Source organism: Ahaetulla prasina, chromosome 5 (genome assembly GCF_028640845.1).
Source record: "Ahaetulla prasina isolate Xishuangbanna chromosome 5, ASM2864084v1, whole genome shotgun sequence".
Taxonomy (NCBI): domain Eukaryota; kingdom Metazoa; phylum Chordata; class Lepidosauria; order Squamata; family Colubridae; genus Ahaetulla; species Ahaetulla prasina.
The window spans coordinates 61,320,522-61,334,038 of NC_080543.1; the positions used below are offsets into that span (position 1 = coordinate 61,320,522).

At 37.5% G+C, this 13,517-nt stretch overlaps 1 protein-coding gene across 1 annotated transcript; it reads left to right on the forward strand.

Annotated features, from left to right (window-relative positions):
* Positions 1 to 547: 547 nt before the first annotated feature.
* Positions 548 to 12,217, forward strand: CRYAA (crystallin alpha A). The gene is made up of 3 exons (XM_058186099.1): positions 548 to 1,685; positions 3,172 to 3,294; positions 11,013 to 12,217. The coding sequence occupies exons 1-3, from the start codon at positions 1,497 to 1,499 to the stop codon at positions 11,220 to 11,222; spliced, it is 522 nt and encodes a 173-aa protein (XP_058042082.1). The 5' UTR covers positions 548 to 1,496; the 3' UTR covers positions 11,223 to 12,217.
* The last annotated feature ends 1,300 nt before the right edge of the window (positions 12,218 to 13,517 follow it).

Sequence of the window (13,517 nt, forward strand, 5' to 3'; positions counted from 1 at the left end):
ACATCGTCCTCTCTGTGACAGCCCCTCAAGTATTGGAACACTGCTATCATATCTCCCCTGATCCTTCTCTTCAGTAGACTAGCCATGCCCAGTTCATCGTATGTTTTAGCCTCCAGTCTCCTAATCATCTTGGTTGCTCTTCTCTGCAACCAAGACTCATTCTAGAGTCTCAACCTCTTTTTTATAGTGTGGTGACCAAAACTGAGTGCAGTATTCTAGGTGTGCTCTTATTAAAGCTTTATAGAGTGGTATTAGTACCTCATCTTGATTGTATCCCTCTGTTAATGCAATTAAAGATTGCACTGACTTTTTGGCTGTCGCCGCATACTGTTAACTCATATTTAATTGGTTGACCACTAAGACTCCAAAATGCCTCTCACAGTTACTGCTATTAAGCCTCGTTTCACCCAGTCTATATGTATACGTTTGGTTTTTCTTGCCTAAATGTAGACTTTTCTCTACATTGAATTTCATTTTGTTAGATAGGGCCCAGTGTTCAAGTCTGTCAAGATCCATCTGAATCTTGAGCCTATCATCTAGGACAGTGATGGTTAACCTTTTTGGTGCTGAGTACTCAAAACGTGCACATGCGCGCATGAATGTATGTGTGCATGCCAGAACTTCCCAAATGCAATGCAAGCACCCCCCTGCGCATGCGGCCTGTGCATACACATGCATCCCTGCGCATGAGGACCCCCCACGCCTGCATCTAGCCCCCCGTGCCCTGTTTTGGCTTCCAGGTTGATGCAGAAGGCTTTTCAGGCCCAAAATGGGATAGCCCCCCCCCCCCCGTGCCCTGTTTTGGGCCTGGAAAGCCTCCTGCACCAACCTGCACCGCGCACGCATGCATACGCATCTGGCATGCACCCAGTCCCCCATGCATGTGCAGCAGAGATCCGAAGACCAGCTGGTTGGCGGGAGGCATATGCACAGTGGAACTGGGCTGGGGCGATGGCTGGTGTGCCTGCAGAGAGGGCTCTCCGTGCCACCTGTGGCACACATGCCATAGGTTCACCATCACGGATCTAGGATGTTGGCTATTCCTGCTAGCTTAGTATCATCCGCAAATTTGATAAGTTCTATTCCCTCATCTACCGCAAGTTATTCATGAAGATATTATGAAGATCTGGGGTATTGTAGGCAAAATGCTCTCTTGTGAGTCCCTAGGCAAAAGGACCATATTATGGCTGGCTGGTAAATAATACAATAGCTCTTCTCTCCAGAGAATGCTGAAGACTGTCCAGCCCTCTGGCACTGATTCTAATGAGACTGTCACTCCCAGGTCAGTCCCTACAATTTCTGCTGACCAGATTGACCTTCATAATGAGATCATGTCTTTCCAGAAATCCCGCTGATGCCTTCATTCTGCCAAAGTGGTATATATAGAGGGACGTTTTCTATAATCCCACAGTGTGGTTCAGCTAAGACCTCACTATCATCAAAGTGACTGCACTGTCTTTTCCCCCACTTCTAAGCTTGCAGCCACAGCAAAAACCATGGATATTACCATTCAGCATCCCTGGTTCAAACGAGCTCTTGGACCTTTAATTCCAAGCCGCTTTTTTGACCATTTTTTTGGAGATGGTTTTTTTGAATATGATCTCCTGCCTTTGTTTTCTTCTACCATCAGCCCATATTACAGGCAATCTTTCTTCCGTACTTTGCTGGACTCAGGTGTTTCTGAGGTAAGACCCCTATACCTCAATATATTTAAACTATTTTAAAGATCTCTCCTAAAAGCAACACTAAACCCTCAGGATTTGATTTCTGGCAACACTGACTAGAGATTAAAATGTGGTAGGATTTAAAATAGTTTGCAAAAATGCAAACAACATGATCTGAAATAGTTCCAGAATTTAATCTTATCAATACTATAGGGAGGTTAGATTGCCAAAGAATAGCAGATTGTTCTTGTTATCAAATACTTAAACTGTAATGCAGGTGTCTTGTGATGATAATTTGAAAGGAAGAAACATATTTGATCTTAATATACTTAAGTATTTGCTAAATCTGGACTGGAATGCATATATACATGCTTAGCTGAAAGCAGATGTTTGTGTGTGTGACATTTGTATTCAAATCGAATGGTTTCTTTGTAGCTAGAAATAAATTTTATGTTCAACCATTAGTACTGCAACTTGTATATTCTTTACAGAAAATGTTAGGCATGTTATGATCAGAGTGCTTTATAGTGGCCTATATGAAAGAATAGCCTACCAACCATTTATAAAGATAAAGTGTTACTGAAACCATGTATTCAGAACAGTCAGGTTTGAAATGCCACCTGTTTACTCTTTCTTCTGTTCCATATTCTGCAAATGTATGTAAAATACAAGTCAACAAGTTAGCAAGAACTCAGATGACAAAGTGGTTACTTTTAAAAATCAGTGAGAAATCTTAAAGATTACTAAAGCGTTTATGCATGTATGTATATTTAAGGTCAGTGAATTATAATTTGTACTAAATGATTTGATGGAAATGAACAAAATCTATTCACAAAATAGATGAATGTCCAAACCACTAAGTGAATGGTGCTGTGATCCTAATGTGAAGTGAAAGGAACACAGAAAATGCATTGTAAGCAGCTTTTCTGTAGGAACATATACAAATCCAAAATTTACATCCAAATCTAGCATATTAATTCCTATGCTTTGAATAAATCAATCTTGTCATTTTAACATATCAATCTTAAAATAGTACTTAAAGATGGATAACTTCTACTGCCTCCTGCGTACTCTTTCTCACCTTCATAAGTTTTCCAAATAGCAAGAAAAAAAGATCATATCATCTAGACTCAAATAAGGGTGAGGCAAGGCAAAAACACTATAAAAACTTTGTCCATACATTCATTTTAATTTAATATGTTACAGTAGTCTTCTACCATATTTTCTATATACAAATTATTTTAAAAATCATGCTAGCACAAAAGCTCCCCAACTCAATAATCATTTAGATATTCAGCACCCTCCAGTCAGTTCATCTCCAACCAGTCCTAGCCTGAGGCTATTTTTAAAAAGCTCAAATATTTTGTTCTTATAAACTATCAGAGGACATCATCATATAATCTGAGAGAAGAGAATAAAAAATAACTTAATCACCTAATCTTGCTAATAGTTTAAATTTTAATTCTTGGGGGGGGGATGTGTTTGTGTGGTCTCTATTTCATTCCAGGTGAGATCTGACCGAGACAAGTTTCTTGTTTTTTTGGATGTAAAGCATTTCTCCCCTGAAGATTTGAGTGTAAAAGTCATTGAGGACTTTGTGGAAATTCATGGCAAACACAATGAGAGACAGGTAAGGAAGAGTGAAAATGAAAACCTCCATTATATTACAAATGCAAATAAATTATTTTCATTCATCTGATATTAACATCTGCAGTTTAGATAAAGGAGGTCGATTGTGCATCTGCTCCAGGAAAGATCATATGATAAGATGATGATAATGTTACTGTACAACTAATACCAATGGTTTGAAGTTTTAGGAATGTTTATTATAAGCTAAACAATAGACATTTCCTATGGAAAGAGCTTTCCAATAAGACTGACTTAAAAGGTAGTAACTTCTCCTGCACTAGAGGTATTAAAACAGAGCTGGACTGTCATTATGAAAGGAAGCCAAAATGCTCTAATTTCAAATCTGGACTAGAATACCTTGTAAGTTTCCTTTCAACTCTGATTACAGGGGTTTTTAAATATATATTTTTCTCATATTTGGAAGGCAGTAGACATAATCAGAGAATGATCTTTGACTAAATAAAAATTGTGGTCTGGAGTTCTAGGAAAAAACCTTGTGCTCAAATAATGTCAGGGAAAAATAGCTGCATTGTCCATTGGGGAAAGACCAAAATGTATAGTAGAGTAAAAAAAAATTGTAGTATCATTTAAAAAGTTTTCAGAACTTTAAATCAGTTCTAGAGGAGTAGCTACGTTATGTTACTCATTCGTAGCAAAAATAATGACGAAATAAAAATATAAACTTTGGTGGATCACAATGTAATGAAATAAGTATGATAAAGTAGACTGTAATCCACCAAAATTTATAAGATAATTTGTTTGTCTCTGTGGTATGTGTGATCTTTTATAATTTTAATTTGGTTGTTATAGAAAATCAAAATGGTAGAAGTATGGTGAGAAGAAAAAGGTGAGTTATTTGGAGGAAGTTTATGAACTGTGGATATTTTTCATTTCTTCTGAAGCAGTTTGAAGATGTTTCATGGCTGTTTTCCAAAATTTCACTTTACAGACTGAGGACAAGCAGTTATTTGCAAGCCAACTCGTGGCCTAGACACGAGTCATAAATAAGTAAACAAACAATAAATAAAAACCACTATCCATCTCTGTCTGCCATAAGTAACATAAATACTCAATAGGTAACAAACCTCTAAGAAATATATTGCTTTTCATGTGGAAATCCAGAATTTCACACTTTGCTTTATAGGTTCATGTGAAAATATGAATCTATAAAGTCAGCATTTCCCTTAAAGTTATAAGACTGTGCCAAGTGGGATTGGCAGCCCCTTTCTTAGAGGGCTTAAAATCTAGTAATTTTAGAGATTGGTGATGTTAGAGAGAGGAAATAAAAAAAACACAAGATCAAACTATGTAAGTATTTAGCTTTATGTCTTGTGTGGTAGATGAGAAAATTAAATTTGTCCTGCATTATGTTTTTGATCTGAATGTCTTTATTCATTTAAATTAAAGATCCAATCTTGCTGGTCTTTGGAAAGGCATTAAAATGTGCCTTTTTCCTTGTATTTGGAAATGGATTGATCAAAATCACTGCCTAGAGAGTTATAATGTATTTTGTAGGTTTCTAAGTGCCTGTCATTTCTAGTTGTTGTAATTTTAATGGTTTATTGTTCACCTAAACATTATGTTGCCACATATACCTCATAAATCAATCAATAAATCTTTATCCCACTTTTGGCTTAATCTAAATACGAATCATTGTCAGAAGCAAAATACTCCCACAGTATGATCCTACTCTGTATCAGGGCCATATATCTGTGACTGTGTGTGAGACAGGGAAAGATGAAAGAAAGGAACATTTTTCATATAAGTTATGAAATTAGGGCCAAGTGAATTCTTAAAATATTATTCCTGGACATTTATTTTAGGGGGCACATTATGAAAAAAATGGGTGCCAAAATGAACTCCATTATCTGATGGGCAATACTACTGAATAAACTGCAAAGACCCTGCTTTTATAAGTTAGCATGGTTCCTTAGAGTTGAGAATCTAGAAATGGATTTTTTTCAGATACAGTACAGGAATGTTAGAAATATCTACCTCAAGACTTACAACACAGAGACTGACCTTGAATACATTTTAGTAGGGTTGTTCAAAATATGTTAAGTTCAAAATGGCTGCTTTGAGCAATTCATGCTCAAAACAAAATGTATATGCTTCATATATGATTATATGAGTCTTGGTTCAAGCATAAAATACAATGAATTGGTTCAAGGGAAATCATTTCTAGTGTTTACTGTTTTATGTGATGCAGTTAAAAATTGACTTGCCTCTTGCCATTGGAATTTTCCTTCCTAGGCCAGTATAGCAAGATAGACCAGACATGAACTTATCACTACTGTCTTAGGATTGGTAGCATGATCTGGGAATGGAGTTTCAAAGCAATGCTGCTGGCATTTTAAAGAAACCATTTGGGATTTGATCGTTCCCTCACCCTTCATGCTATTACCAGGCTGCCATTGCCGTTTTGTAAAATATCTGTACAGTATGTGAATGTGCTTGTGTATATAAAGAAAATCAAGTGAAATGTCAGTGAGAAAAAGTAATACAATATTGGTCTGGCCTACTCATCTTAAAAATGTGGGTGTGTTCTGCACATGTTCCTGTTGGTTTGTGATTCAGAATACGTGTACAAATGCAGTGAGTCTTGCTCTTCAAAGGCACCCTGAAAGACACCCACAATCAATAGGACAAACAAGCATTTGCAACGTGTCTGTATATGCCTACCTAAGCTCAGTTGCCATTCCATATAGCTATCTTTTATTTTCTGAATGTTTGAAGGTGATGTCTTGCTTCAGATTCTTTGGCAATGGCTCTTTGGGAGTTTTTGATTGAAACTTGCCATTGAAAAGGGAATAAGTAACTTTGGATGGCTTGTTGAGTTTTTGGTGTTTACCATTGTACTCAGTGTGTTTTCTTCTGTTCTTTTGTTTGTAGAGATCCAAGTGCATTTAAAAATGCAGCAGACTCTATGCAAATTAACTTTGCCTTTGTGTACTCTGCTCAGCCTTTAGTATCAGCTTGTGCATGTCTGTGCATGACTCTTTTTTGTTTGTTTGTTACTGTGAATTAAATATAATAAATTAATTTACTTTAATTTAAATAATTAAAGTAAATTAAATATAATTTACATTTAGAATGTAAATGGTGGCAATCAGGTGGGGAAAGTCTGTATTTCCAGAATAAGGTAGCTTTCCGTGTCAATAGCTTGTACATGCCCCTTCCTTCCTTCCTTCCTTCCTTCCTTCCTTCCTTCCTTCCTTCCTTCCTTCCTTCCTTCCTTCCCTCCCTCCCTCCCTCCCTTCCTCCCTCCCTCCTTCCCTAATTGATTTGAAAGGGATCTACAAGAGATTAAGATCTACGCATTGTTTTTTGAGGGCACACAATCAGTCAGCCTGTCCATCAGTCAGTTAATTGTTTTTTAAACTAGAGAATGTCAGGCTAATAACCAGTTTCTTTTTTAAAAAATAGCATAGCTTCCCCTCCCCAATGCAAAGGAAGAAGGGAATAGTTGTACTTGAAGAAATGAAGAAAGCACAGGATGATGAAACAAATCTTCCCATATGGCACCCTTGGTGCTCTGAATTTGGTTGTTTTCTTGCAGATGTTTCATTATCTGACTAGATAACATCCTCAGTGCTTGAAGGGAGTGTATTTGTTCTTTGTATATATACAGTAACTTCTAAATTAGTCAAATATCCTTCTCAACTAGTCTCCCAGGCACTAGCCAGAGGGCTAGAAGCTCCAAGTCTGGATCCAGATATGACTCTTTGACCCCTGGGCCCCTGGACAAGCTACTGTATATACAGTAAACAGAAAGCAAACTCCTCTCCCTTCTAGCACAGAAGATACTAACTAGTTGGTAATGAAATGTCTGCAACAAAACAGTCAAGCTCAGAGAACACCAAGGACTTCACAGTTCAACCCTCAACCACTCTCGTCTACTGGTAGATTTTTCCTTAGCAGAAAGTTATTTTATCATCATCCTCATCCTCATCCTCAAGTTGGCTTCTTGGTAGCCCTCAACATGAAGTCGTGTCCGTTCTATTCTTGTGATCCTGTGGTGGAAAAAAAAAGGTTACAAAACATTTTATCTCCTTCAGGTTTTGCTCAGTCAAAGTACAGACAGCTTGAAATATTGTGATGTAATATTCCAGATGGAATAATTTGTTTCAGGCTTGAAGTAAAATACATATTTCATTTATGCATACCCCAAGATTTTAGCCCTGAACCTTTTTATTTTTATTTATTTATTTATTTATTTGTCACAACAGTATTTGTAAGCATAAGCATGAAATAACTATACAATATATAAGCATAAATATAATCATAAGTATTTAATAACTATATGAAATTGGATACAATCAAAGGGAACATTTGGACAGGAACAGTAGGCACGTTGGTGCTCTTATGCACGCCCCTTACAGACCACTTAGGAATGGGGTGAGATCAATAGTAGATAGTTTTTGGTTAAAGCTTTGTGGATTTTGGGAAGAGACCACAAAATCTGGTAGTGCATTCTAGGCATTAACAACTCTGTTACTGAAGTCATATTTTCTGCAGTCAGGATTGGAGCTTTTTACTTTTTGAGCGAATACTTGAAAGATTAATCTTGGGAAAGTCACAGAATCTCATTGTTTAGTCTTAAAACTCTGATCAACAGTTACTTCTCTCTCAGACAGATTTCAACCATGAAAAAGAATCATGAAACAATGTGAGTTTGATGTTTGTAATAATGGGGAAAAGACAGTACAGGAGTAATGGTTCCTCATCTGCAAAGAGGATAATGGAATATGTTAATTTTTGAAATCATAGCTTTATGAACTTAAACATCCTATCTTAATCACTGTTGGTCCATACAGTATGGAGGTGATGTATGTCATAAAGTAAAAATGGAGAAAAAAAGAAAAATGAGGTACAAAAATTCTGTTTCATCTTACCTTTTGCTGTATGCTGCTAATTTATTAATTGCACAAATTTATGGGGTTTTTTGTAGGAAAGCAGAAAGATAATTCAAATAGCTGATTATATTATCTCAGAACTATATCAATTCATTATCAATTAATCTGACAGTTCATTTGCTTTGCTACTTCTATTAACCACAGGGATTTCTATATTGCTACTGTTGGATAAATTGGTGAGCCAATATGGTCTCCTGGTTAAGGCACCAGACTAGAAACCAGGAGACTGTAAGTTCTACTCCTGCCTTAGCCATGAAAGTCAGCTAGGTGGCTTTGGGCCAGTCACTCTCTCTCTCTCAGCTCATGATAATGTCTGGCTTGGGCCACACTTAGTTATTCCAGAAAAAAAAGTGTAACCTGCAGTTGCAGCAAGATGCTATGAAGAAAAAAAGAAAGTTTCAACTCACCAGATCCTCCAAAATACTTTGAAATTGATCTATGATTCTCCAGACTTCTACCAGTTGAGAACAAGGAGTGAAAATCATTGTCTTGCCACAGGCTGCTATAGCAATAGTAATTAGCACTAAGATTTATATACCACTCCATAGTGCTTTATAGCCCTCTCTAAGCAGTTTACACAGTCAGCATATCACCCCAAACAATTTGGGTCCTCATTATACCGACCTCAGAAGGATGGAAGTCAACCTTGAGCCGGTCAGAATCGAACTCCTGGCAATAAGCAGAGTCACTGTAGGTCCCTGCTGCTTTCACTATGACAGTTCCTCACTTTCAAAATGGAAAGAAGGAAAAGGAAAGGAAAAACAAAAACACTGCCCCCCTCCTTCAAAGTTCTGACATTTTGCAGCACCATCAACTCCCTGCCAATAGGAAGATGGAAAGAGAAAACAGGTTGCTAGTTTTTTCCTTTCTTCTTTTTGTCTTTTTGTGATGGGAATGGGAAGGGAACCATAGACATCTCAAGCTAGTATCTGTTTTGCAGGACTTGAAGCTTAAGAGTTGGAAGGAGGAGGAGAGAACAAGAGTTCCCCCACAGTGGCAAAATAGAGCTATCATTGACTCTCCTTTCCTTCTCCCCAAATCTCTAGCTTTCAACTAGCTAAGAAAGTATTACAATGATTAGCATTTCAACACTGTGACATCATGAGAACCTATTTATTTAATACCATTTACAAGCTGACACTACGTGGCTAGCACTAATATATTATCAGACAGAAGCCATCTTTGGAAGAATGCTCATCCACTACAACAGAAAAGGTAGCTTCTGAGATCCCGATAGATCACACTGTTTAATCAAAGAGACTCAAAGCACACTTCCTTTGTCTGATCTCCCTGGATTGGCAGGTCCTATATCATGAATGACTTTATAAAGCATAACTATCGTTTTGATTTAGCACTTGGATGCCAATTTGTAGCCAGTATAGCTTATGGAATAGCAACATCCCATTGTCATATTATGGTGCCATATTCTGGGTAAGCTGTTGTTTCAAGTGGGCTTCAAGGCAAATGCCATGTAGAACATAAAGTCCATTTTTGAGGTGACTAGGGAATGAGTAACTAAGGATGTGAGCAGCTGCCTGAAGAATGGGCACAACTTGTGCATTAACTGGAGCTGTGCAAAAGTCATATTGGCCATAGTTGCCACCAGCACTTTGAGGAGGAATTGTAAGTTCAACGTGACTTAAAGACTCCACACCAGTATCAGGTGAAAAAGTCCACAGAGGCAGAGGGATGATCTACATAGAGGTCTACAGTTGTTTTCAAAGTATTGCATGTCCCTTTGTGTGAAAATGCCCAAAGCCTTAAATTATGTTTATTAACATTAACTGAACATGTCCAAACAGTACAATATTTTATGTACTTATTTATTGCACATGTACATCACTGAAACTGTCAGGGATTCCTGGCAATTTACAACTTGCAATTAAAACAGTTGCAGTACAAATATATAGTTAAAACATACACAGTAAGATAAAAATAAAAAGGCAAATCTACAAAATGATCACAGTAATTTAAATGGAATTTCTCCAATCAACAAACAACAAAAACACTATAAGAAGATTAATGATAATGATACCAAAAAATTTCCCATCAAATGTTTTTAGGAAGAGCTCTGTCTTTATATCTTCAGAAGGGATGTTAAGGAAGGGATTTGTCTGCTTTCTTAGAAGAAGCCATGTTATACAACAGGGCTATAAACATGATCTTGGCTCTCACATCACGGAAGTGGGAAACTTCAACTTCTCCTGGAATGACCATACAGGATGGGTTGAATCTGTTTTCTTAGAAGAAGCCATGTTATACAACAGGGCTATAAACATGATCTTGGCTCTCACATCACGGAAGTATGTGAGACCATACAGGATGGGTTGAATCTGGCTGGGGAAAGTAGTACTTCAAAAACCTGGGTTCCAAGCCATTTAAGGCTTTATAGTCAGCAGGAGCACTTCAGATTGCAGCTGGGAAAATGCAGGTAGCCGATGCTGGGCCTGCAATATGGGTGTTATGTGCTCTGGTGACTGGTACTAGCCAAGAAGCAGGTCATTGCATTTTGCACCAATTACAATATGAAGATACCTTCAGCAACAGCTATATATAGAATATATGACTAGCTATATCGTGTAAAGATGAATCAATCTGCTCTGGACAGCTCTTTTAAGAGGGGAGAGAAAGGATGAAAGCAATATGGAGGGGATATATGTTGGATCATTTCTGCTTCTGTAACTCTGTTCTGCACCAGGCTGATGTTTACAGAGCAATTGACTCTGAAGGACTTACCTGTTAACTAAACCCTTTAATGCCAATGAGTTTGTTTTCCTTTTGTTTTTGTTGCATCTCACTTCAGGATGACCATGGATACATTTCCCGGGAATTCCATCGTCGATACCGTCTTCCTTCCACTGTCGATCAATCAGCCATCACTTGCTCTCTGTCTACTGATGGCATGCTAACCTTCTCTGCTCCCAAGGTTCAGTCTGCCACAGAACCCGGCCATAGCGAGAGACCCATTCCTGTATCCCGTGAAGAGAAGCCGACTTCAGCTCAGTCTTCTTAGTTTGAACCTCCTGCTGCTGAAGCATCCAGGCTATCCACCCCTTTCAGGCCTCATTCACAGCACCCTTACATAGATATCAGTGAATGTCTAGAAGGTTTTCTTTTTGTTTTCATTCTTCTCTTGGAAGGAATGAGGGCTGGATGAGCAGCTAGAGGATTTGAAGCTTTAGCCTAAACTTTCCCCCATTTTCACACACCTTGCTAGGATGACAAGGAAGATGAAGTATCTTCCAGAGCCTTCTGTATTCTTGCTGAAAGGGTTCTAAATGTCAGGCTGTATCTGATAACATCTGTCAAGCCCAAACACAGGGCCAGGTTGGCAACATGAGCTGTCAAAGCATCGATCAGTCATAGGAAGGCTGATGCAACGAAAGCAAGAATACAGATTTGTTGTCTTCTAAAGTAATTGAAGAGGCAGAAGCAGAGGTGAGCTTAGCTGAGTAGGAGGGCGGTGGCGGCAATGGGGAGTGGTTGACAGTTGCAACAAATATGCTCTGCCCACTTTTAAGTAAAAAAAAATGAAGGAGTTCATAGTATTTGGAGGGATTTATAATTTTCTTCATTAAAAGTGTATTTTTTTAAAAAAATCTTTCCCTCTGCAACATCCATAGCAGTGACATCGTAAGAGCCACTAATGCAAGAATGAGCATCTTTGCAGGCCTTTCAGGATCCATCACAGTTCAGAAGCTTCAAACCTGTATTCAGCTGTCCCTGGTCAGCAGTGTATATGCCACCTTTCTTAATCTTGCTGTAATTCTAATATAGTTCCATCTGTTTTACTGATATCTAGCATGCAACCTGAAATTCCAGCCAGTGGCAATCAATAAAGAAAATGTGAAATAAGCAGCTCCTTTTCCTCCATTCTCTTTTCCATTCTCCTTAGAAGCTTGCATTTTAAAAATAAAGATGAGACAAATGCAGTATACTTCCTCTGCTTACTCCAAGAATATTCATTTATCTTACTAGGCCAAAGGAGCAAGATACCAGCATTTTTTTAAAAAAAACCTAGTAATGTCGCATTCACTTTTGGTTCAGTGAATTCAGTGAACTAAATGTGACAAAATTACATACACATTGCCCCAAAGAGGAAACAACATCACCAAAATGACATAAGGTCATCATTTTGCTTGCATATTTTCTGTATTTATTATTCACATGCATAGATACATATTTAGAAATATTTACAACTTAAATAATATATTTTATTATAATGGTTATCAATATATCAGTCTGCTATTTGGAGCTGTTTGTGGCAATGTAACATTAAACTCATGGCTCCTTTCTCATATACGGTATCGATCTATCTCTTCAAAATATAAGGGGCATGTCAATAATTAGAGAGCTTCTAAAATGCCCATCAAAGTAAGGAGATACTTGAGGGTGTTGTAGAAACTCAAAGTGGTTCCTTGAAGAATTTTGTAGGCATGGGCTTTTCTTCCAGATTAATGCTTTCTAAAAGCTTGCATTCAATTAATTTTAGAGAATATTGCCTTAACAGTCACTGAATACTTACAGGAAGATTTCAAATAGAATTTTTTCTCTATAATAATCATCAGGAAATAACATGATGATTTGTATCTACACAAGACACAAATGGTATATTAATGAATAACAACTAGAAAAAAATATTCTGAAGCTTTTTACTTTAGAAAAAACACTAAATATATCAAAATCTGAACCCCCAGGTATTGATGGTCTAAATTATCTGTTAATATTATCAAAATGATAAAATGTGAATTACAATAACATAAAGTAACTTTTGCTCTTTTGTATTATGTGAAGACATTGCACACAGGAACAAAAGGGGCAGAAATTGCATTGTTTCACTTGTTCCCTATGTAGGCTCCTAACCCTACATTTTACCTTCTGGCACCCATTAGTGCCCTGTTCTCTCTCACTATTACCCAACCCACATGCAAACAGGATACAGGTACCCCTTCACTTGCAACCACAACTGAGCCAAAAATTTATGTTGTTAAGTGAGAAATTTATTAAGTGAGTTTTGCCCCATGTTACGTCTTTTCTTGCCACCCTTATTAATTGAATCACTGCAGTGTTAAATTAGTCACACAGTTGCTAAGTGAATCTGGTTTCCCCATTGATTTTGCTTGTCGCAAAGCAAATTGACTTTGACAAAGTTGACAAAGCAAATTGACTTTGCTTTTCGCATGACCCTGGGACACTGCAACTAAGCATCCAAATGTGAATCATGTGACCATAGGGATGCTGCAATGGTTACAAGTGTGAAAAATGGTTGTAAGTCACTTTTTTCAGCACTGTTGTAACTTTGAACAGT

What these genes read in the sequence shown, in the direction of transcription:
- CRYAA (XM_058186099.1), top strand. Translation starts at nt 1,497, where the DNA reads ATGGATATTACCATTCAGCATCCCTGGTTCAAACGAGCTCTTGGACCT. An exon ending in TGGACTCAGGTGTTTCTGAG is followed by an intron (nt 1,686 to 3,171) that starts GTAAGACCCCTA and finishes ATTTCATTCCAG; the next exon opens with GTGAGATCTGACCGAGACAA. An exon ending in GCAAACACAATGAGAGACAG is followed by an intron (nt 3,295 to 11,012) that starts GTAAGGAAGAGT and finishes ATCTCACTTCAG; the next exon opens with GATGACCATGGATACATTTC.